Source organism: Acinonyx jubatus, chromosome A2 (genome assembly GCF_027475565.1).
Source record: "Acinonyx jubatus isolate Ajub_Pintada_27869175 chromosome A2, VMU_Ajub_asm_v1.0, whole genome shotgun sequence".
Lineage (NCBI taxonomy): Eukaryota > Metazoa > Chordata > Mammalia > Carnivora > Felidae > Acinonyx > Acinonyx jubatus.
In genome coordinates, this window is record NC_069383.1 from 148,870,382 (window position 1) to 148,892,825 (window position 22,444).

The following is a 22,444-nucleotide window of genomic DNA, read 5'->3' on the forward strand; positions in this document are numbered from 1 at the left end:
TCCATTGTTTGAGTACCTGTCACCAGTCTTTGCTAAATTGCAACAAAATCTTGTGAAATACGTATTATTACCACTGTATGTCACAGAAGACACTGAAGCACAAAAAAAACTTAGGATTTGTGATGACTTTGGAGTGACTTTTAGAATTAGAAGTACTCATACTCCTGGTAAGATTACCTAGAGAGAGATAGGGAATTAGCCCAGAGGCACTTGCATGATTTTTCTATACAATATAAACTGTGTCTGTAGATAATTTATGTGTTTTTATTTGTTTTTATTAACAATTATCCTTTTCCTGGACTAAAAATAATAAAAATATTACAGTCTTAAAACACAGAGTAATGTCTTGGAGATTCTCAGGCAGGTTGCATCTGGCGTTGCATACTTTGTTAGCCATGTGCTTTACTCTTATGTTGCTTATTCATTTGTTTTCCAGGGGACATTTACTGATGAGAAGTCAAAGGCTTCCCACCACATTTATCCATATCCTTCCTCTCAAGAGGATGGTAAGTTCATTGTTGGTTGTGAACTCGTTTCACTAGATTTTAAATTTTATCAGATTTATTTAAACGATATAACCCATGTTTTGCAGAAGAGACTTGCAGTACTAAGTAACTTATACAGATTATTTAAATGTAGTTTTCTGGTTTTTGCTGAATTGGCTAATAAGCAAACTAATTCTGTGATGTCCAACTTTCTAATCATTGGACTTTTATTTATTTCTTTGTCGGTTATATTATCTGGGTGTTAAGTTTAGACATGCTTTATGTATTAACTTTGTTAATGTTTGCTATGTTGCTTGTGTTCTCAAAATTAAGAGACATTGCAAAATGAAAGAACATCTCTGGGGAAGATGGGCTTAGTGGCTGTCTGAACAAGGCCTACTATATTTTAGTTTGGTGAATGTAAAATGGTTCAGATTCTGAACTTTTACTTCTGCTATCCTGAAAGTTGATTTTGTTAGTGGCCTGAGTTCTATAGAGCTATGGAAACTGATTTGTTGAGAAAGAAAATATGAATTAATAAGTTAACCACATTAATTTGAGAAGCCCATCTCTTATAGGGCTCAAGTCTTCTGGTTAATATAACCTATCCCTGTAGGACATCTATATAAGAAGCCAAATTATGTCAGGTTTGAGTTGCTAATTGCCCCATGCTCAGTACTTTTTCTTGACCAGTGCAATTGTGCTAGAAGTCAGGAACAAAAAGATTACCAGACAATCCCTATATGTTTGAAAATTAAGAAACGCATTGCCAAGTAATCCATGGGGCAAAGAAGAAATTACAATGGAAGTAGAAAATCTTCAGAATTAAATGATTATGAAATGAATAATAAAGTGCAAGAACATTCTGTTGGATGCAGCTGAAGCTGTGTCCAGAGAGAAATGTATGTTTTTAAATGTGTATGTTAGGAGGGCACCTGGGTGGCTCAGTCTTTTAAGCATCTCTCTCTCTCTCTTTTTTTTTTAAAATTAATTAATTAATTTTAATGTTTGTTTATTTTTGAGAAGAGAGAAAGACAAAGTACAAGCCGGGGAGGAGGGCAGAGAGAGGGAGACACAGAATCCAAAGCAGGCTCCAGGCTCTAAGCTGTCAGCACAGAGCCCATTGCGGGGGATTGAACCCACAAGCTGTGAGATCCTAACCTGAGCCAAAGTTGGACGCTTAACTGACTGAGCCACTTAGGCGCCCCTTAAGCATCCACCTTTTGATTTTGGCTTAGGTCATACATCATCTCACAGTTTGCGAGATCGGGCTCTGCGTTGATAGAGTGGAGCCTGCTTGGGATTCTCTCTCTCCCCCTCTCTCTCTGCCCTTCCCCATCTTGTGCTCTTGTGCTGTCTCTCTCTCTCTCTCTCTCTCTCTCTCTCTCTCTCTCTCTCTCTCTCTCTCTGTCTCTCTCAAATAAACATTTAAAAAAAAAATTTATTTATATTTGGGAGAGCACAAGCAAGAGAGGGGCAGAGAGAGGGGGACAGAGGATCCGAAGCGGGCTTTGCGCTGACAGCAGTAAGCCTGATGTGGGGCTTGAACTAAAACTGTGGGGTCATGACCTGAGCCAAAGTTGGAGGCTCAACCATCTGAGCCACCCAGGTGCCCCAGTAAATAAACATTTTTTAAAAGTTGTATATTAGGAAAGAAAGACTGAAGAATCGGTGGTGCACACATCTTTCTTATGAAATTGGAAAAATAATAGCAAATTAACCTAAAGAAAGAAGGAAATAATTACAGACAAAACTTAATGATGTGGGAAATAAACAGCAAGGTGTGCTCAGCAGTGTCAGAAATGGCTCTCAGAAAAGATCAATGAGGCTATTGCAATTGTTCTGCAAATAAGCAGGGAAAAAAAGAAAACAAAGTAGAGAATGGAAGGGAGACATTGCTACGGATCCTACAGGTATTGAAAACAATTACAGGAGGTTAGGTTAGGTTTGTTTGGTTGCTTTGTTGCTTCTGTGTTTGGTGTCAAATCTAAGAAACCATTGCCTCATCCAGAGCCCTGAAGTTTTACAACCTGTCTCCTCTTCTGAGACTTTAGTTTTGCTGTTACATTTAGGTCTTTACATCATCAGTGTGATAACTAAAAGTTTGATTTTATTTGTTACAGTCAGAATCTCAGCCCTGTGATTGTTGTGCTTTTATAAAGTGAGAAACTTCATCCTTCATTGTTGAACAGGTTCTCAGCCTTTATCCTGTTAGGTAATAGCCACTGATCTCCACTAGATGGGGGTAGTGGATTGCTGTGGTATTAGAATACTGATTTCTGTTGCAGGCTCTGTTTCTCCAATAAGACTGATAAAAAAACTTTTAACATGTGAACTTTATGAAAAAAATCACCTTTTACAAAAGATTTGACCTGTAATTGTTATACAAGCTACTAGTGATTCCTTACTGGTGCTGGTTTTATTTTTCTCCTTGGTTTAATACAACCTAGTTTACTGCGTACTGATGCTTGCTTGATATTATCAGTAGTTACAGCACTACAGTTGCTCTAACTACTGATAATATTCTACTCTAGTATAATCAATAAGACAGGATTGTGCACACTGTATGATTTACCTTAGAGTAACGGACTGTCAGGTAAATGTTGACCCTTAGCAAAGCCCTGTGCTGGGCTCCCTACATGTATTTGTTTCAGGTAAGTGTGTAGATGATAGCAGTACCAGCCAGAAACACATTAGAAACTGTGTTGTAAAATCCTCAAAAATGCCACATGTCTTTAATGAGGATTAGTTAAAATTTTAAATAAAATGTGTTATTTAATTGGCCTTAATCTTTTGGTAAGATTTTGGGTATGGCATCCTAGAAGAGAATGCAAAATAAGCAAAAGTATAGAGGTAAAATATTAGGATCCTTTGCTTATTTTTTAGTTAGACTATGTCTTTATTGTTGAGTTGTGAGAGTTATGTATCTGTCCTCAGTTTGGACTAATTTTTACTCATAAAACTGGTTGTTTTATTGGTTCTGTGTAGCTTATAATCATCTCTGGGAAGAATGTGGATTTACATCTTTAACCTTTAGTTAGTTTTGCTACCAGGCAAACTTCCAAAGGCAATCAGTGCCATAGTTTCTTTCTATCAAAGTCACTTGTAAAAAGGAGGATTTTTTTTTCTTTACCTCCAAAAGCTGCACAACCTTTGAAGATAGATTTAGTATTCTTTTTTTAAATTTTTTTTTAACGTTTATTTATTTTTGAGACCGAGAGTGACAGAGCATGAACGGGGGAAGGTCAGAGAGAGAGGGAGATACAGAATCCGAAGCAGGCTCCAGGCTCTGAGCTGTCAGCACAGAGCCTGACGCAGGGCTCAAACTCATGGACCGTGAGATCATGACCTGAGCTGAAGTCGGACGCTTAACTGACTGAGCCACCCAGGCGCCCCTAGATTTAGTATTCTAAAGGGCAGCTCTTATTAGTTAAGAGTCAGTATATTTTGTCACTACATAGTGAGTTATGAAAGACCCACTGACCTCTTCACTTTTTCCTTGGCCATTTTGAGAAATCAGGCTAAGGAACAGTGCTTGATTTCTTCCTTTTCACATTTCTTTCAAGATAGTCGGGTGAGCAATTGGATGCTTGAAAAAGAACACAGGCACTGGACACTCAGCTGGCTTTTGATCTCAGGGTTGTGAGTTTGAGCCCCATATTGGGTGTGGAGCCTACTTAAAATAAAACGCACACACACACACACACACACACACACACACACACACAGAGGTATGTGGTCTTTCATGCCTTTAGTCAGTGAACCTGGGGCTATTTCTTGTTGAAATTGGCAACGTAAAGCCCCTTTTACTTAGCTGGTTTCACTTTGTTGTTCTATTTTGCTATTTCTTGGGTTTCAAAGGGCTTACTTGACTAGTTCCCTCTGAGCAATAGAAACAGGTTATTAAGCTAAATTTAGACTACCAAAGAAACAGACACACAAGTGCTGAAATGTAGATATAATCCAACTATGATTAAAATCAGTAAGAATCATCCTGTTGTATAAATTTGCACCTATCTTTGCTAAGGAGGCTCAAAATAAAAATATCCATTGTGATCATACTGCTTACATTGTTGATGGAAGGACTAAATTAACAGGATGCCATTAAAAAATAGTAAAAATAGTATTGATAAAAGCTTTGGTGTAGCACTGTGTGAAGTTCTATAGGATGCCAGAGGCAGTAAATATAGAGGAAGAAGACCATGTAGTAAAACTTCCATCAAGGACATGAAGCATGACTTACACCTTGAAAAATGTACAGTAATTGTAAAGCTTCACACAAAAAGGGAGGAGAGGTTTTACATGGAAAATATGGCAGTAAAGAATATATAGTGTTCATGATTTAGATGGAATTGCAGACAAACAGGCAGGTGGAAAGGAGGAGAGTATTTTACTGTGTGGACAATTGGATTTGCTAAGAGCAATGGATAATAGGTCTAGAATCTAGTAATTCTGAATACATGGCTGAAAAACTTCTCCTTAATATGATAGACACAATGTTTAATTATGAGAAGAATTTTTTGGAGTTTGCTTACTAGCAAAGTAAAAATTCTAAGTAGAAATTTAGTTAAAATAATAATTTATTCATTTATTTTGTCAGCCCGACTAAAGTATTTTCTTTTTCCCTTTCAGAAGAATGGTTGAGACCGGTGATGAGAAAAGATAAGCAGGTGTTAGTGCACTGGGGGTTTTACCCAGACAGGTAATGTCGACATGTCCTAAGATATGGGACAAAGATTTTTAATCTCCGTGCAAGCCAGACTTATTTACATGTAGTTTCACTTTCTCAATAATGACAACTTTGTTTCATTGCTTGATCTCACTTTTTGAGTATTACTGATTTTTCTTATTTATGGAACTCAGTTCAGTCACATGGCTTTATTTATCTTAATAAACTGATAGGTTGCTGCATTTGCCAAAGCACCCCTTTAGCACAGTATTAGAATGCTAATCTAGATTTGTTTCCTTCAAGAAATGAATTTTTCTCTCTGATATTTTATGACTATTTTATTTATTTTTTCAAAAAAAATATTTATGCCATACTATAAGGGATGAATTATTTTATGTCTAAAGAGGAGACTTTTTCTTCTTGGCAGAAATTTATTTCCCTAGTGTTATTATTACTTTGAAATAATCATAACTCATAGTGTGTTTCAGTTTTCAAATATAAAGAGTATTGTAAGGTAGCTAGATGTTAGTGATGTTAATGAAAATGGTGGTCCTTGTTTAATTAGTATTACACCTACATAGGATGCTTCCGAATAAAGGATAACCTTCCATGAAGTTCACGAGAGTCTGTCCATTGTGGGTTTTTTATGTCAGACCAGTCTTCCTTCACCTATACCCCCATCCACTTTTAGCCTTCTCATATTATTGGAAGCAAATCCCAAATATAACATTTTAATAGTAAATATTTCAATATGTATTTCTAAAAAAACAAGGCCTCATTTAAAAAAAAATGGTAAAGTAATATTACTGTCAAATCTAAAAAAATTTAACAGAATTCCTTAATACAGTGTCCTCTATCCAGTCGTTATCATATAAGTGATACATATGATTACTTTATAGATTGATATTTGTTGAAAGTAGAATTCAGCCACATTTTGTGATTCATTGATATATTTGTAAGCACATTTTTCAGTTTCTAGGTTCTGTCTCTGTCTTCCCTACTCCCACCACAGGCATTGTATTATTGTATTATTTAAGAAACCAGGTTCCTTGTCCTGTAAAGTTTACCACGCTGTGTTTTTTTTTTTAATGGCATCACTGTGGTGTTTTTGAACATGTTTCTCCTTTCTCTGTATCTCCTTTAAATTGGTAGTTAGATCTAGAGTTGATCAGAGTCCATTTCAGTTTATGGAAGGAATAAGACTATTGCATAGGTTTGTATTTTTCATCATCAAACGATGACACATTGTGTCTGGTTATGCACTCTTTTTAAGTTAATCTATTTGAGTCTCTCTATTTTACTTGTAAAGGTATTTTTGAAGAAGAAAATAATGTTTTTAGATACGTTCAAAATTTGAGGAGTATATGCACAGTTTTCGTATAGGTTGAGTTGATTAGGACAAGATTAAGTCAGTTTGCTAATCAGCCTCTTCTGAACCAGAATTGATTACTTTAAATGAACTAACAGGTTTTTAATATTTAAATGCTTTCTGTAAAACATTTCTAGTCTTGAGGCATCAAATAGTCCTTGGTACTGTTAAACCTTCCAAGAGTGTAGGAAGTCTTAATAGGAAATCAATTTGCCCTTTGAAACATTTAGGTGGAAACTCGAATTTGTGATGACAAGCTTCGTAAGTATACAGTTGAAATAAATTTTATAATAATAAGAGATGTTAAATATATAACAGTAAAAACATGTTAGCCTGTTTGCCAACTTTTTCTTTATGTATCACGTAAGATAAAGCATCTAGTGTGAGTCTTGTCTTCTCAAAGGGCCTTGTTCACTGTTCACTTTCTTTATTAACTCTACAGCAGTCCCCCTGACACCCTCATCTGCAGGGGATTTGTTTTAAGGCTCCCAGTGGATACCTGAAACCATGGATAGTACCAGACTTTTCATATGCTATATTTTTTCCTATATGTACATACCTAAGGTAAAGTTTAATTCATGAATTAGGCACAGTGACAGATTAACACCAATAACTAATGATAAAATAGAATGATTGTAACAATATACTGTGATAGAAGTTACGTGAGTGTGGTCTCTCTTCTGTCAGAATACCTTATTGTACTGTATTCACCCTTCTTGTGATGATGTGAGATGATAAAATGCCTTCGTGATGAGTTGAAGTGAGGTGAGTGACACAGGCACTGTGGTGTTGTCTTAGGCTGCTGTCGACCTTCTGATGAACGGTCAGGAGGAGGACCATCTGTCTTCAACCATGTTTGACTGGATAACTGAAAGTGTGGAATGGGGAACCCTGGGAAGGGGGGATTGCTCGAGTTTGTGCCTTTCTATCTTTATAATGTTTTGAACTCAAGACTTTGAGAGAATGTAAGGTTATCAGACTCATCATTGTAATCTTTACCTGGTATAATTCATAACTTGGCAAAGGAAGTTTTTTCTCCAACTCATGTTTTAAGTGTTACCGGGAAACTTACCAGAGTGCTGTGAATAGGTATGTAGAGCTGTGCTTGTTCCGGACGCTTTTGAATTAACTTCTGAGTAGTAGCTACAGGAAGCCCATGCTTGTTACCATACTTGTGTTTCATTTAGTCATCTCTTGGTTTTACAGTTAATTTGTTGGCTAGTATAGTAGCATTGACACAGTTTCAGTTTGGTAGATAATTCTATGCTCATTTCAAAATTGTGGAGGAGCAGGAGGAGTACTTGAAAGAGCGAACCCGTTGAGCAAAGAGATGTGAAGATAGGAGGGTGAGCCATATGATTCCTGGGTAGTGAGGAGCCTCTGTAAAGGGCTTGAAGTGGCCACTGCCTGGCATGTTTAAAGAACCCAACAAACGCCCACATGCCTTGACTATAACATGAGTGAGGGGAGAGTATTAGGAGATGGACTCAGAGTGACAGTCACAGGACTAGATCATGAGGCCTTGGCAATCCAGTAAGGATTTTGGCTCTTACTTTGAGTTGTGTGGGAGTTGTTGGAACATTTTGAGTAGTGATAATGTGGACTGACTTGATTTTCAAAAGGATCACTGTGGCTGCTTTATGAAAAATTGACTCGGGCTTTGGGCAGAAGTAGAAGGGTGAGAAGTAGATAGATACTGGGCATATTTTGAAGGTGGAACAAACTATAGAAGTTGCTGATGGTTGGATTATAGGAGGTGATTGAGAGTGAAGTCAGGGATGTCTCCAAGGCTTTTGGCCAGAACAACTGGAAAGATAGAGTTGGCATTTACTGAGATGGAGATGATTGCCTAGGGCACGTTATTGAGGTCAGGATGGCATTATGTGTTTAAATTCAGTGTTAGTTTTGAAAGCCTTAGTAAACATGTAGGTAGATACAGAATTGGCAGTTGGATTCATGAGTCTGGCATTTAGAGAAAAGGGCAGATGAGTATATAGTTGAAGCCATAGGGTTGTGTGAGATCAAGAGAATGAATAGACAAGAAAGGGATTGTTTCAAAAACTGAAACTTAGGACTTTCCAGTGTTGAAGAGGTTTGGGAGAAGAGGAGAAGCTGGCAATGAAGACTGAGGAGAGGCTGGTGACTAGAAGGAACATTGGAGGATACTGCTGTCTTAGAGGCCAAGTGAGGGAAGTGGCTTTGAGGAGAGAGTAATCTACCCATTAAAATTCTGTGCACTGAGGCTTGAACTTTGGATTTAACAGTGTCAGGATCACTACAGACCTCTACAGAAGAGTTTTTTTGTCAGAGTAGCAGAAACAAAAATGTATGAAATATTATATTACTAGATCCTAATAGTATTTCTAAAATGTATTTTTACCTTTTGATGAAAAGTCTTTTTAGTGAATGAATCTGAGTTCTAATCTGTTTTTCCCTTTTCTCATTTCCTTTGTAGCTATGATACTTGGGTCCATAGTAATGATGTTGATGCAGAAGTTGAAGATCCCCCAATTCCGGAAAAGCCATGGAAGGTGAAAGATCCCTTTTTAAAAACATTCTTGTGTAACTTAATAGCATTTCTCAGCTCTTTTCCATAACTATGTTTCAAGGAAATACAGAATGAGGATCTTTCTTGTCATCCTATTAAGATATCCATGGCTACGAGATAGTGGTGTTTGAGGAGACCCCAGAATCCAGTTACCTTGGGGTTTGAGACAATTGAGAGCGGCGCGTGAGGAGTACGGTTGAACATTGGTCGTGTCATTTAGGAAGGCTGGAAACCGTGTTCATGACTCTTATTACAATAGTCATTTCTATTCTAGTCATTGTAATAGTAATAATCCACGTATTAACTCTTATTTTCTTGCTTTTTTAAAGAATGTTTATTTTTGAGAGAGAGAGGCAGAGGAGAGAGAGAGGGAGACAGAAGATCTGAAGTTGGCTTGCACTGACAGCAGAGAGCCCCATGCACATGGGCTCAAACTCATGAACTGTAAGATCATGACCTGAGCTGAAGTTGGATGCTTAACCAGCTGAACTACCCAGGCGCCCCATTTTTTGGCTTTTAACATGGAAGTAATTCTGAAAGTTGCAAGAATAATACAAAACAAAAGCCTGCTTTATGCTCTTCTTCCAGATTCGCCTATTTTTCGTTATTTAGGATATTTAAATTTTTTTTTAACGTTTATTTATTTTTGAGACAGAGACAGAGCATGAACGGGGGAGGGTCAGAGAGAGGGAGACACAGAATCCGAAACAGGTTCCAGGCTCTGAGCGGTCAGCACAGAGCCCGACGTGGGGCTCGAACTCACGGACCACGAAATCATGACCTTAGCCGAAGTCGGCCACTTAACCGACTGAGCCACCCAGGCGCCCCCTAGGATATTTAATTTTTGAAGCAATAGTAATACCTGATACAGAGCCTATATTTTGTTTGCACCAAATGTCCCATTGATAAATTTTTTTTTAATTTTTTTTAAAATTTATTTTAATGTTTTTATTTATTTTTGAGACAGAGCATGAGCAGGGGAGGGGCAGAGAAAGAGGGAGACACAGAATCCAAAGCAGGCTCCGAGCTGTCAGCACAGAGCCTGACACAGGGCTCGAACTCACAGACTGTTAGATCATGACCTGAGCTGAAGTTGGACGCTTAACCAACTGAGCCACCCAGGCACCCCGGTAGAGTAAGCTTTATACTGAGTCTCTTCCCTGATCCAGGATCCAGTTCAGGATCACACATTGCATGTAGTTGTTAGATCTTTTTAGTCTACTTTAATGTTGAAGTTTCAGCCGTTTTCTTCCATGACACTAGCAGTTTTGAAATGTATAAGCTAGATTTGTGTGTGTGTGTGTTTTTAGAATGTCTGAATCTGAATTTATATGGATATTTTCTCGTTATTGTATTCAGGCTATGCATTTTTGGCTGCAAAACTACTTCAGTGGTATTCTGGTCTCAGTGTGTCACATCAGGGGGCATGTGTTTTGATTTTTCCCATTATGGCTCATTGTTAAGGTATTATCTGCCTGGTTTTCCCACTGTAACATTATCATTTTTCTTCTTGAAATTAAAAATATGCAGAAATACTTTGACATTATATAAATATCCTTTTCTTCATCAAATTTGTATCCCTAAGTTTGCTCACTCGTAAGTAATTCCTGCCTGATTGAATTAGTTACTACTAGTGGTTTTCTCACTCTGTCCATTCTATGCTTGTTACTGACATTTTACATGGTAATGAGCTTTCTTTTCTCCCTCTACATGTATCTATAGTCTCACTATGCAGTCGTGGAGCAGTGACATTATTGCCATTCTTCACTGTGTTGAATGGTCCAGAATTTGGCCAGTGGGAACTCCTTTAAGCTGCCTCCTGTGACTTTTTGGTATTATTCGATTCATTTATGCATATTTCCTATTTTCTGGGACAAAAAGAATTTCCAACCTCTTTTTGCAGTTCTATATCCCAGTCCTGGAATCAGTTATTTTTGCAGGGAGATCTCACTTTCCATGAGAAATGGTAATTATACATAGTTTCTATTGGCTGTTTTATGTGGTATGCTGAACACTTAAAATACTAGATGTTACACCTGATTCAACCTAGTTTGAGTTGTGTGACGTTCAGAAAGACTTAAAGCTTCAGATTTCATATGAGGAAGCTGGAATTAACAATTTAGTCTTTTTTTGAAACCCTTTTATTTGGAAATATTTTCAAACTTAAATTGCAAGAGTAAGAATAGTAGGTGGCATACCTGTACACCCCTTATCCAGATTTGCCTATTTTTTACATTTTACTCCCGTTCTGACCTATCACTTCTTCTCTGTGTGTTTTTATTTTTTATTCATAACCTTTTGAGATAAAGATGCATATATCACAGGCCTTTAAGACATGTTTGTGTTTCCTAAGAATACGAGATTCTCCTACATGAGCACATTGCGGTTGTCAAATTCAGTAAAATTTAATGTTGCCACAATACATTACTGTCTGTATTCCAGTTTTGTCAGTGACCCAAAAAAGTTTTTTGTAGCATTTTTTTCTGCTACAGAATACTGTTTAATATCAGCTGTTACAGTAAAATATCCTGTCTCTTTCGTTCCCTTTAACCTGAAACATTATCCTGGTATTTCCTTGCCTCCTAAGACATTTTTGAATTTGAAAAGAATATTTCTCATTTGGCATTTGTGATCTTTTTTAATGGTTAAATCAGGTTCTGTATTCTAGCCAGAATATTGCATAAGTGATGTTGTGTCCTTCTCAGGGCGTCATACTGGGAGACATGCCTTGTCCATCTGTTACTGGGTGGTGACACTGATCACCCAGTTAAGGTGTGCTGTGATGGATCCACTGTATAGTTCCTTTCTTTTTTTTTTTCACTTGCAATTTATAAGCAATCTGTAAGAGATTCTTTTAGACCATACAGATACCCTGCTTCCCATCAAAATTCTCCATTCGTCACCCAGATTTAGCATCAACTTGAAATTCTTGCCTGAGCCAATCTTTTCTTTGATGATTGCACAGTGATAATTTTCTATTCCAGCCCTTCCTCCATATTTACCAGTTGGCTTTCAGAGTTCTATAAGCAAGAGCCCTTCCTCTCCCCTTATTTATTTGTTACCAGTATGGATTTATGGAGTTCTCGTTTTTCAGTGGTCAGTAACTTATTTAATTATTTTCATGCTGAAATTATTTTGCATTTGTCTACACAGGGAAGAATTGTCTAGTCCGAATTTCCAGTGTACTCCCTATGAGAAATTGTATTGGATAATTCCTGTTATAAGCTAGGTCTGTGGTTTAAATATCTGTATGTATATAACATTCAGAAAACCCATCATTTTATTAATTCTTACTCAAAAACATTAACAAAACAAGAGAAGTTGCCATGTAAAGGGCTTGTAAGAATCCTGAATCTGATTTTCACTTCTCCACCTGCTCCCCTACCTTGGCTATTCCTGAAAGGTTTCCAGAAAGCACCTGTGTACTTGACGCTCTGTAAATGTTCTCTTTCGTCATTCCTTAGAATTTTGTCGAATGCATAAACATAAAGACATCCTTCATGCCTAGAGCAATGGCTGGTTTTGGCCTATTGCTGTTGAATTTTTATCAGTGGTTTTCATCAAGATAAAGATGACATGATTAGTGAAATAAGCCAAACAGAGAACAGTAAATACTGCATGATAGTGCTTTTATATGGAAGTTCTAAGTTCTATGGAAGTTTTATATGGAAGTTCTAAGTTCTAAGGTAAAACATGGTGACTATAGTTGATAACACTATTGTATAATTGGAATTTGCTAAGAGAATAGAACTTAAAATGTTCTCACACACAAGGAAGATAAGTATGTAAGGTGATGGATATGTTAATTAATAGATGGGAGGATCCTTTCTCAGTGTATATAGATATCAAATCACCATAATGTACACCTTGGATATCTTACAATTTTATTTTTCAGTTATAACTGAATAAAGCTGAAATAACAATGACATGATTATCAAATATAAGGGTCTTAGTTATCAAAACTTTAGGGGCACCTGGGGGGCTCAGTCAGTTAAGCATCCAACTTCGGCTCAGGTCATGATCTCATCGCTCATGAGTTTGAGCCCCGTGTCCGGCTCTGCTGACAGCTCAGAGCCTGGAGCCTGTTTCTGATTCTATGTCCCAGTCTGTCTTTGTCCCTCCCCCTCTGTCTGTCTGTCTGTCTCTCTCTCTCTCTCTCTCAAAAGTAAATAAACATTAAAAAAATTAAAAATCTCAGTCTATGTAAAACCATTGATGCTTTATTACTATACTCAGTAACATGAAATAAAAATTAGAAATGGTTAAGTTGCCATTCACAGGTCTTTAATGGTCTCATTTTTAAACTCTTCTATGCAGTTGAGGCTTTGAGAATAAGAAGTCAGCTTCTTTTGTTTTGAATACTTTATACAAACTGTAGTGATTTATTATTTATATAGATACACATGCTTCATTGTGGTTTTAGGTTCATGCAAGATGGATTTTGGATACTGATGTTTTCAATGAATGGATGAATGAGGAGGATTATGAGGTGGATGAGAACAGGAAGCCTGTGAGTTTTCGTCAGCGAATTTCAACAAAGAATGAAGAGGTATTTGGTTTGGTACCGTTTTTCTCCTCTAGCTGTTTCTTCTCTGGGCCTCATTGTTGTCAGATTTTCACTAATAAACTCTCACATACAGCCCAAGGTGTATCAGGTATATTATATAAAAAGTTACCAAATGGCCATACAGCCGTCTCAGGAGCTGGCATTCCCACAAAAGGGGCAAGGAAGTCTCAAAGGGTCATTGAAATTTCAAGTGACGCATGCAGTGTGGCAGCATTCCAGCTGATTTTTCTGTGTAGTCTCTACACCCAGCACAGGGCTTGAATGTAACCCCAAGATCAGGAGTCGCATGCTCTACCAACTGAGGCAGCCAGGCGCCCCTAGTGTAGTTGATTTTCCTTTCTAGATCTGAGTTTTAATTTTGTGAACCAAATATTATCACGGGATAATTTAATTTAGGTGTTGATTTTTCAAGGGAAAATTGGTTTTGTCTTAGTAGTTTTGAATAGCTTTGTTGCCATATACATACACAGTAGGTAGTACAAAGTATAGGCCTTCAAGGTCTCAAAGGTATGGTTCAGCCCTTTTTTAAGGTGGGAGGATGTGAGATTTATTACTCTTTAAAGTGTTAAGAAGCCCAACCACCTAATATTTATCCATGATTCTTGAGAAGCCACAACTTGGGAGGTAGATGCGTCACGAGAGGGAGGGGGTTCTGAGAAGAAGGTATGGATGTGTTGGTCTGTTGGCTGATGACCCGCTTCGGTAAGATTCTCATTCCCTTTTACTGGGGACGCATAAAGTTTTTGCTTTTTGTTTTGTATTTTATTTCTTTGAAAAATTGTTGAGACAGAAATACTTTTAACTGTTCACTTAGAATGTACAGTTTTTTCATATCTCTTTTCAGCTGACACTTTCTTACTAAAACTCTTTGTCATGCTGTGTGTATTTTTTTAAGAAAAATTTTTTAAAAGTGGGTCTTTTTCGAGGTGCCTGGGTGGCTGAGTCATTTAAGTGTCTGACACTTGATCTCAGATCAGGTCTGGATCTTACGGTTGTGAATTGAAGACCCACGTTGGGCTCTGCAGTCGGCATGAAGCCTACTTAAAAGAAACTGGGACGTTTTCATAGCCTTTGATTTTTAATTTGTCCTTATTTGCTTTGGAATTTGACTTAAATCTTATTTTTTTTATTTAGCGCCCCCCCCCCATATGCTTACATATTTGTTTTCCTTTACTGTATTTCCAACCAAGTCTTTTTTGTCACTAGGAATAGTCTCATTTCTACATCACATTATTAAACAGGTCTGCCCATAGCCATTTCTGTTCAGATTTAGATGGTTTATTTATTAATTTATTCACTTATTTTTAGGGAGATTCTGTAAAAATCAATTTAAAAAGAATTTTTTTAAACATTTATTCATTTTTGAGAGATAGAGCATGAGCAGGGAAGGAGCAGAGAGAGAGGGAGACACAGAATCTGAAGCAGGCTCCAGGCTCTGAGCTGTCAGCACAGAGCCTGACGCGGGGCTCAAACTCCCCAACTGCGAGATCATGACCTGTGCTGAAGTTGGATGCTCAACCGTCTGAGCCATCCAGGTGCCTCAAAATTGATTTAATCTGTATTTTTAGGGGCGGGCACCAGGCTGACTACGTTGATAGAGCAAACAACTCTTGATCTTAGGGTCACGAGTTCAAGATGCACGTTGGACGTGGAACCTACTTAAATGTTAAGGGGTGCCTGGGTGGCTCTTGTGATTGAGCAAATGACTCTTGATTTTGGCTCAGGTCATGATCCCAGGGTCATAGGATTGAGCCCTGTGTCAGACTCTGCACTGAGCACGGAGGTTGCTTAAGATTCTCTCTCCCTTTGCCCCTTTGCCCCTTTGCCCCACTTGTGCTGTCTTTCTCTATCTAAAATTAAAAAAACAAGAAAACGTTAATAGCTCTTTTTAAAAATTTAACTTAAGGAGTGTCTGGGTGGCTCATTCAGTTAAGCGTCTGGCTCTTGGTTTTGGCTCAGGTCATGATGTCACACTTTGTGAGCTTGAGTCCTGCATTGGGCTGTGCTGACAGTGCGGAGCCTGCTTGGTATTCTCTTTCTGTCTCCTCTCTAAAATAAATAAATTTTAAAAACCTGGGTGGCTCAGTCATTTAAATGTCTGACTTCAGCTCAGGTCATGATCTCATAGTTTGTGAGTTCGAGCCCCACGTCAGGCTCTGTGCTGACAGCTCAGAGCCTGGAGCCTGCTTCCGATTCTGTGTCTCCCTTTCTCTGACCCTCCCCTGCTGTGCTCTCTCTGTCTCTACCTCTCTCTCAAAAATAAATAAACATTAAAAAAAATTTTTTTTAATGTTCAGCTTCAGACTTACTGTACAGTGTGTGCAGTTTAGATTTTTTCTAAAGCTTCTTGTATAGCTCTGTACAATGACTCAGATTTCCATTTGATGCTACAGAGCTTCTGAAAGGAAGCAGATAGTTGTAAGGAGTATCATGGTACCAGAGATAATGTTTAATTGATGTTTTAATCTCTGGTTTTTTTATTTTTATTTTTTGCACCTCAAATGTAGTACTTTGGGTCATCTTAGGTGTTAACTCTTTATTGTCTGTTTTATGAAATCCATAGTTATCATCTACAGGTTGACTTTTGTATATTGATATGTGTATCCTGCACCTGCTGAACTCTTTAGCTCTGAAAGTGTTTTCTAGATTCCTTAGGCTTATCTATGTATAAGATCATGCCAGCTGCAAATAGAGATATTTGTACTTCTGTAGATTGACTTTTAAATCATAAATTGCAATCTTATTTAACATCTTTTATGTCATAAAATTTTCTCATATTCCTTTTACTGATGTGTCAGGAGCAGTTTCAGAGACATTTCCACAAGATTATTCACCAGTCTTTGTATATTATTAATCTAATAGCATATGTTTCATATTCTTCAGTAGTTGTTGAAAGTGCTTTTCCCATCTGGAAATAATGTGAACAGGAACATATTTTAGTTGTGCAGGATTTGGGCATGTCTGTTTTGTAGCATAGTTTGAATACTTGGGGGATGGTTTTGATATTTCCATTGGTGCTGTATCACCTGGAGTGTCAGAGAAAGTCTTGACTGTGGGTGGTCCAAGACACTTAATGATGTTCCTTTCAATTGCTCTGAGCTAGGTGAAAACCCACCTTGGGCAAAGGTTTGTTGAAATGGAGGAGTCCGAAAAGCTGGCTGATATTCATTTCCATTTACTTCTTCCTAGCCAGTCAGAAGTCCAGAGAGAAGAGATAGGAAAGCATCAGCTAATGCTCGAAAGAGGAAACATTCGCCTTCCCCTCCACCTCCAACACCCACAGAATCCCGGAAGAAAAGTGGAAAGAAAGGGTAAGAACTGCAGAGTGACTCAGAAGGCATTAAAACAAACTCTAAAGGATGTTCCACATTTCTACATTTATACTGGAAGTTTTGCTCAAGGGAAGTTGGCTGACTTACATTTATACTGGAAGTTGGCTGACTTTGGCAGCTCATCTTGTCAGATGTTATCTGATGGCCATCTTACGTTGTATTTATGCTAAGGCACCTTGTGTTCAAGGAGATCTGTACGGTGACATAATCATAGTCTAATTAACATCCAACACCCCACATAGTTAGAATTTTTTCTTGTGATGAGAACTTTTAAGATTTACTCTTTTAGCAACTTCCAGATACACAATATAGTGTTAACTGCAGCCACTATACTGTATATTACACCCCCAGGATTTATTTATTTTATAACTGGAAGTTTATACTTTTTCACCAGCTTCACCCATTCTCCACACCCCTTGCCTTTGGCAACACCAGTGTATTCCCTGTATGATTTTTTTTCCTAGATTCCACATATAAGAGAGATCATATGGTATTTATTTTTCTCATAGTTATTTGACTTAGCAAAATGACCTCAAGGTCCATTCCTGGTGTCCCAAGTAACAGAATTTCCTTTTTTTTTATGGCTAGATAATAGTGCGTCATACACACACACACACACACACACACACACTTATTTAACTTTATATTCCACAGAAAATATACTATGATATCTAATTTGTATTTAAAATACAGCCACTCCAATTCCATGATCAAATTCAGAGAGAATCTATTTTTCTCTCTCTGGGGTAGCTGTGGGAAGGCAATAAACCTTGGGCTTCTGGATTGGAGCTTTGGTTCACAGCTTAGTGAGAGTGCAAACCATGTACAGAATCTTAAAACTGAAAGGGATCTTTGAAGTATCATAAACATCTTTTTCTTAGGAAGCAGGGATTGAGGTTTAGGGTAGAGAGGTGACTCTTCCAAGGTCACATAGAGATTTTTGCTTAGAGTCAGGATTCAAAGCTGGACGCTCAGCTTCCTGTTCCTGTATCCTTTCAGCTAAATTCTATCACCATCAAGGTCTGAGGGTAGATTGTTTGGCTCTTCGTCTTTCTTTCCTTTTCCTCTTCCCCTCTCTCTTCCTTCCCCTTTCTTCATCTCCTTTGTAAGATGGCCATCTGATGTTGGCACCTTGAATACAGTCTTTTTTCTGTATCTAATTGTATATTGAGCAATGTGGCTGGTAAGGAATTTAAGAAATTATATATTCACTAATTTCACCAAGAAATTAGTGTCTCTCATTTTACCACCTGTCCTATTTGTGATCAGAATGACTCCTAGAGGAAATGAACCTATGTCCATTTCATGTTCAACGTAGTGCCTTGTACAGGGCATCACATTTGTACTTAGTAAATCTTGCTTGAGTGGGGATTTTGGTTTCTGTTGAATAAGTTGTTTGGGGGATTAAGTGAGACTTTAAAGCCCCTGTGCAGGTTCTGGCCTGGAATAGATAATAAATGGCAGATAATACTTCACATTTATATATTAAGTAGATACTTAATTTCAGGCTTGTCTGGCTCAAAATAATTTTAGTCTTAGAAAATGACAGCTTGCAAAATTTATGCTTTCATGTGACTATAAATTGGTTAAATTTTTGGCTGTTGACTGTAAAGATATATTTTGTATCTTCTTTCCACTAGTTTCCTCTTACTGACTCTGTGGCTAAATTAGCGTTTCTTTATGCCCAGAACATGCCTTGAATCATGTTATTTCTTGAAGGGTAGGGTTATCTGAACCATTGTTAACTATGCCTGGAAGCTTTTAGGGATGTGAAAAAGGTCTAAGTTTTGTCATTTTGTCAAATATACTGTGATATAAAAAACTCACAAAAATAGATTTTTCTTTAGCTATTATGAGAGTAACCTTATTTCTTAAATCTCTAATCTGAACCTTATGGTTGATATGCAGAGAATTCAGAGCTCCCTGATAGCCCTGTGAAGAAAGCCACACAACTTTGCCAGGTGTTCCTGGGCCTGAAATCGATGTACCCTTCTTCCCACTTAAGGGCTGAGGTGCAGTGCCAGGACACCAGTGGTCACCAAACCAAGACATGGTGTCTAGGAGGCTCACAGTGATCCTCCCCTCTGAGTGTAAAGCCCACCAAATTGAGTCTCCAGATAGATGTGTGTATGTCCTTCAACTGAATACATCTGTCCCCTCATGAGCAGGCATTTGAGTTTCATTGTAAGTTCCCTTTAACAAAAAAACACTGACATTTATTTTCCTAATGTTTGTTTTATTGATCTTCCCTGCTTTTCTTCCTTTTTTTTTTTTTTTTAAACATATTTTATCTCCCTGCCACCTTTAGGTTCATACACTTTTAAACAATTGTCATGGAGTTTTTATTAAAATTTTTAAAAATATTTTTGCCTATATACCTGATTCTAATCTATTCCAGTATCTTTTCCTTCTTAGAAGAGAACTTTGCTCACTCTCTCAGCAGTGTGAGGACTCGTGCTGGCCCACTGTGTGTTCCCATCACTTCTTTCTCCACTGCTTCTCACTTGCCAGTGTGCTCAGGGTTCCTGCTTATTCCTCCCCAGAGCAGGTTATTTCTTTTCTTAATACCTTTTTGCCTTCATTAATCATCCTGAAATATTGCCTACTTTTTGGTGAATTGTTAGAGTTCCAAGTTAGCTTAACTGTCCCTTCAATCCTGATTAACTCTTATTTTCTTGGAATATTTAATTATTTATTTATTATAAAAAATATATTTTTATTTCTCTGTGTTGGTACACATCATGTTATTGGAGGTTGATGATAATTTCTGTCTTGTATCCTGTGTAATTCCTCAAGGTAAGGAATTATTCCATTCTTGTTTGAACCCTAATCTGCTTTCTGGAATATGTTAGTTTTGAAATAAACTAAAGAAAGAGCAATAGCAATTTTTACAAAAAAAAAAAATAGTACCATCCTAGGTGATTTTACTTTGCAGTTCCTGATATTTGGATGATACAAAGAGCTAGGAAAATATGGTTGTACGTATCTTTGAGAAAATTTCTTATGTGATTGTTTATGATGTGAGATAAAGTATGTACCGTATATCCTTAGCAGATGTTCTTTTATTACACTAATTTAAAACCCTTTAGGATGCTGTCTGCAATTTGTATCGTAGGATTTCTGCACTCATTTCTTATGCCCAATAACCTTTATTTTCCTTTTGGCTGGTTAGATGTAATTTGGGAATGTACCTACTTTTTTTTTTTTAATTTCTATTTGTCTTTTAAAGCAATTCTCAGCATAGATTATAACAATGAGGTAAAGCCTTTGAAATTGTCTGCTAGGAGTAGCTATAGTCATTCTTATTTACATATTTACATATTTACATACCTTGTGTGTTTTAGCCAAGCTAGTCTTTATGGGAAGCGCAGAAGTCAGAAAGAGGAAGATGAGCAAGAAGATCTTACCAAGGACATGGAAGACCCAACACCAGTACCCAACATAGAGGAAGTGGTACTTCCAAAAAATGGTTTGTATTCTTCTGTCTAGACTATGAGAGTATTAGTGTGATTTAATCATTCTTAGCAGTGCTTTGGAATGAATCATTTCTTGCTCTGTGTCCCTGGTTACCAACTTTCAAGGTCAAAATGTTTATGAAATTACCTGGTTCACAATCTTTTGGTGTACTTTTGTTGCTTATTGAGAAAAACACTGTGACTAAAAAGTTCTCTAAATTTAGCAATACTTTGAAATTAATGGTTCTTGGGGCGCCTGGGCGGCTCAGTCAGTTAAGCGTCCGACCTCAGCTCAGGTCGTGATCTCACAGTCTGTCAGTTCGAGCCCCGCGTTGGCCTCTCTGCTGACAGCTCAGAGTCTGGAGCCTGCTTCGGATTCTGTGTCTCCCTCTCTCTCTGCCTCTCCCCTGCTCATGCTCTGTTTCTCTCTGTCTCAAACATAAATAAAAACATTTAAAAAAAAAATTTGTTCTTAAATCCTAGTAGAATGAATATACATATGAGAAGGTGGAGCACTTATCCATGTACATTTTAATCTATTTAAATCAGTTATTGGGAGTAAGATGTTAGTTAACTGTATTTGTGGGTTTGTCTGTTTTTGTCTCTGATTCCTGTGAATTTTTTTTCTCTTACGTATTTTCATATACTTTGAAGCTCTGTTACTTAAGGGCATATACATTTAGTACCATCATGTCCTCCTGATGAACTGACTCTTGTGTTGTGTGTCACTAGGTGCCATTGTAGTGCTTGTCTTGAAGGCCAGGTTCTCTGGTAATAATAAAGCTCATCAAACCACACTGTTCTTTACTTCTACATTTTTTGTATTAGTCCTCATGTACTCAACTCCAATATAGCAGTTCTGTAAATTACATAGCTTTGTTCTTACGCTTTAGTTTTTAAAGTTTATTTATTTAAAATTTATTATTTATTTATGAATAAATATTTATTTTAAGGTTTAGTTATTTCTCTCTGTCCTTCTCCTGTGTGCGCATGGGGGAGGGACAGAGAGAAGGGAGAGAGAGAAACCCAAGCAGGCTTTACATTGTCAGCGCGGCGCCCTATGTGGGCCTTGATCTAATGGTGAGATCATGACCTAAGCCGAAATCAAGAGTCATATGCTTGAGTCACCCAGGTGCCCCTGTTCTTACACCTTAGATTTCTGACTTACATCTCTCTTGCATCCTGTTAGTTTCACTTTGATTATGTAAAGTATATCACTTTTAAACAGGATATTGTTGAGTCTTGTTTTTATTCTCCTAAAAAAACACATTTTTAAAATCTGTTTATTATTTTTTAGAAAGTCTGTTCTCACCACATTCTTTTTCAGATTTATTTATTTTGAGAGAGAGCGTGTGCATGCTGCATGCCTAAAGAGTGAGTGGGGGAGGGGCAGAGAGAGAGGGAGAGGGAGAGAGAATCCCAAGCATGCTCTTTACTGTCACCTCAGAGCCCATCGTGGGGCTCCATTCCAGGAACCGTGAGATTGTGACCTGGGCCGAAATCAAGAGTTGGTCGATTAACTGACTGAGCCACCCAAATGTCCCCACATTTTCTGTTTTTAATTAGAATATGAAGCCCACTAAAATGTAACAGAATTGTTGATGTGGTTGGGCATAAGTCTGCCATTATGATTTTTTGAACAAGGGAAGGGTGAGAGAGAGAGAGAGAAGGAGACAATCTGAAGCAGGCTCTAGGCTCCAGGCTCAATTTGTCAGCACAGAGCCTGATGTGGGGCTTTAACCCTCAAACCTGTGAGATCATGACCTGAGCCAAAGTTGGGCGCATAACTGACTAAGCTACCCAGGCACCCTTCGTTATTTTATTTTATTTTTTTAAGTTTATTTATTTAAGTAATCTCTGCAGCCAACGTGGAGCTCAAATTCACAACCCCAAGATCAAGAGTTGCATGTTCTTTGGACTAAGCCAGCCAGGCACCCCCGAAATATTTATTTTAAATAAAAAAACTAAGAAGGTGGTGGTAGTCTTAATAGATAACTGTCTAAACTATAAACCTGTAAT

The 22,444-nt window shown here is 37.6% G+C and overlaps 1 protein-coding gene across 4 annotated transcripts in view; it reads left to right on the top strand.

Annotated features, from left to right (window-relative positions):
* The window catches only part of SMARCC1 (SWI/SNF related, matrix associated, actin dependent regulator of chromatin subfamily c member 1), a 171,892-nt gene that overhangs the window by 39,274 nt on the left and 110,174 nt on the right, over positions 1-22,444 (top strand). For all 4 annotated transcript variants that reach the window (XM_027038580.2, XM_027038581.2, XM_027038582.2 and 1 more), the window contains exons 6-11: positions 437-506; positions 5,118-5,187; positions 8,979-9,054; positions 13,495-13,620; positions 16,828-16,949; positions 20,315-20,439. In XM_027038580.2, coding sequence (XP_026894381.1) covers positions 437-506; positions 5,118-5,187; positions 8,979-9,054; positions 13,495-13,620; positions 16,828-16,949; positions 20,315-20,439 — 589 coding nt within the window. The remainder of the gene's footprint in view (positions 1-436; positions 507-5,117; positions 5,188-8,978; positions 9,055-13,494; positions 13,621-16,827; positions 16,950-20,314; positions 20,440-22,444) is intronic.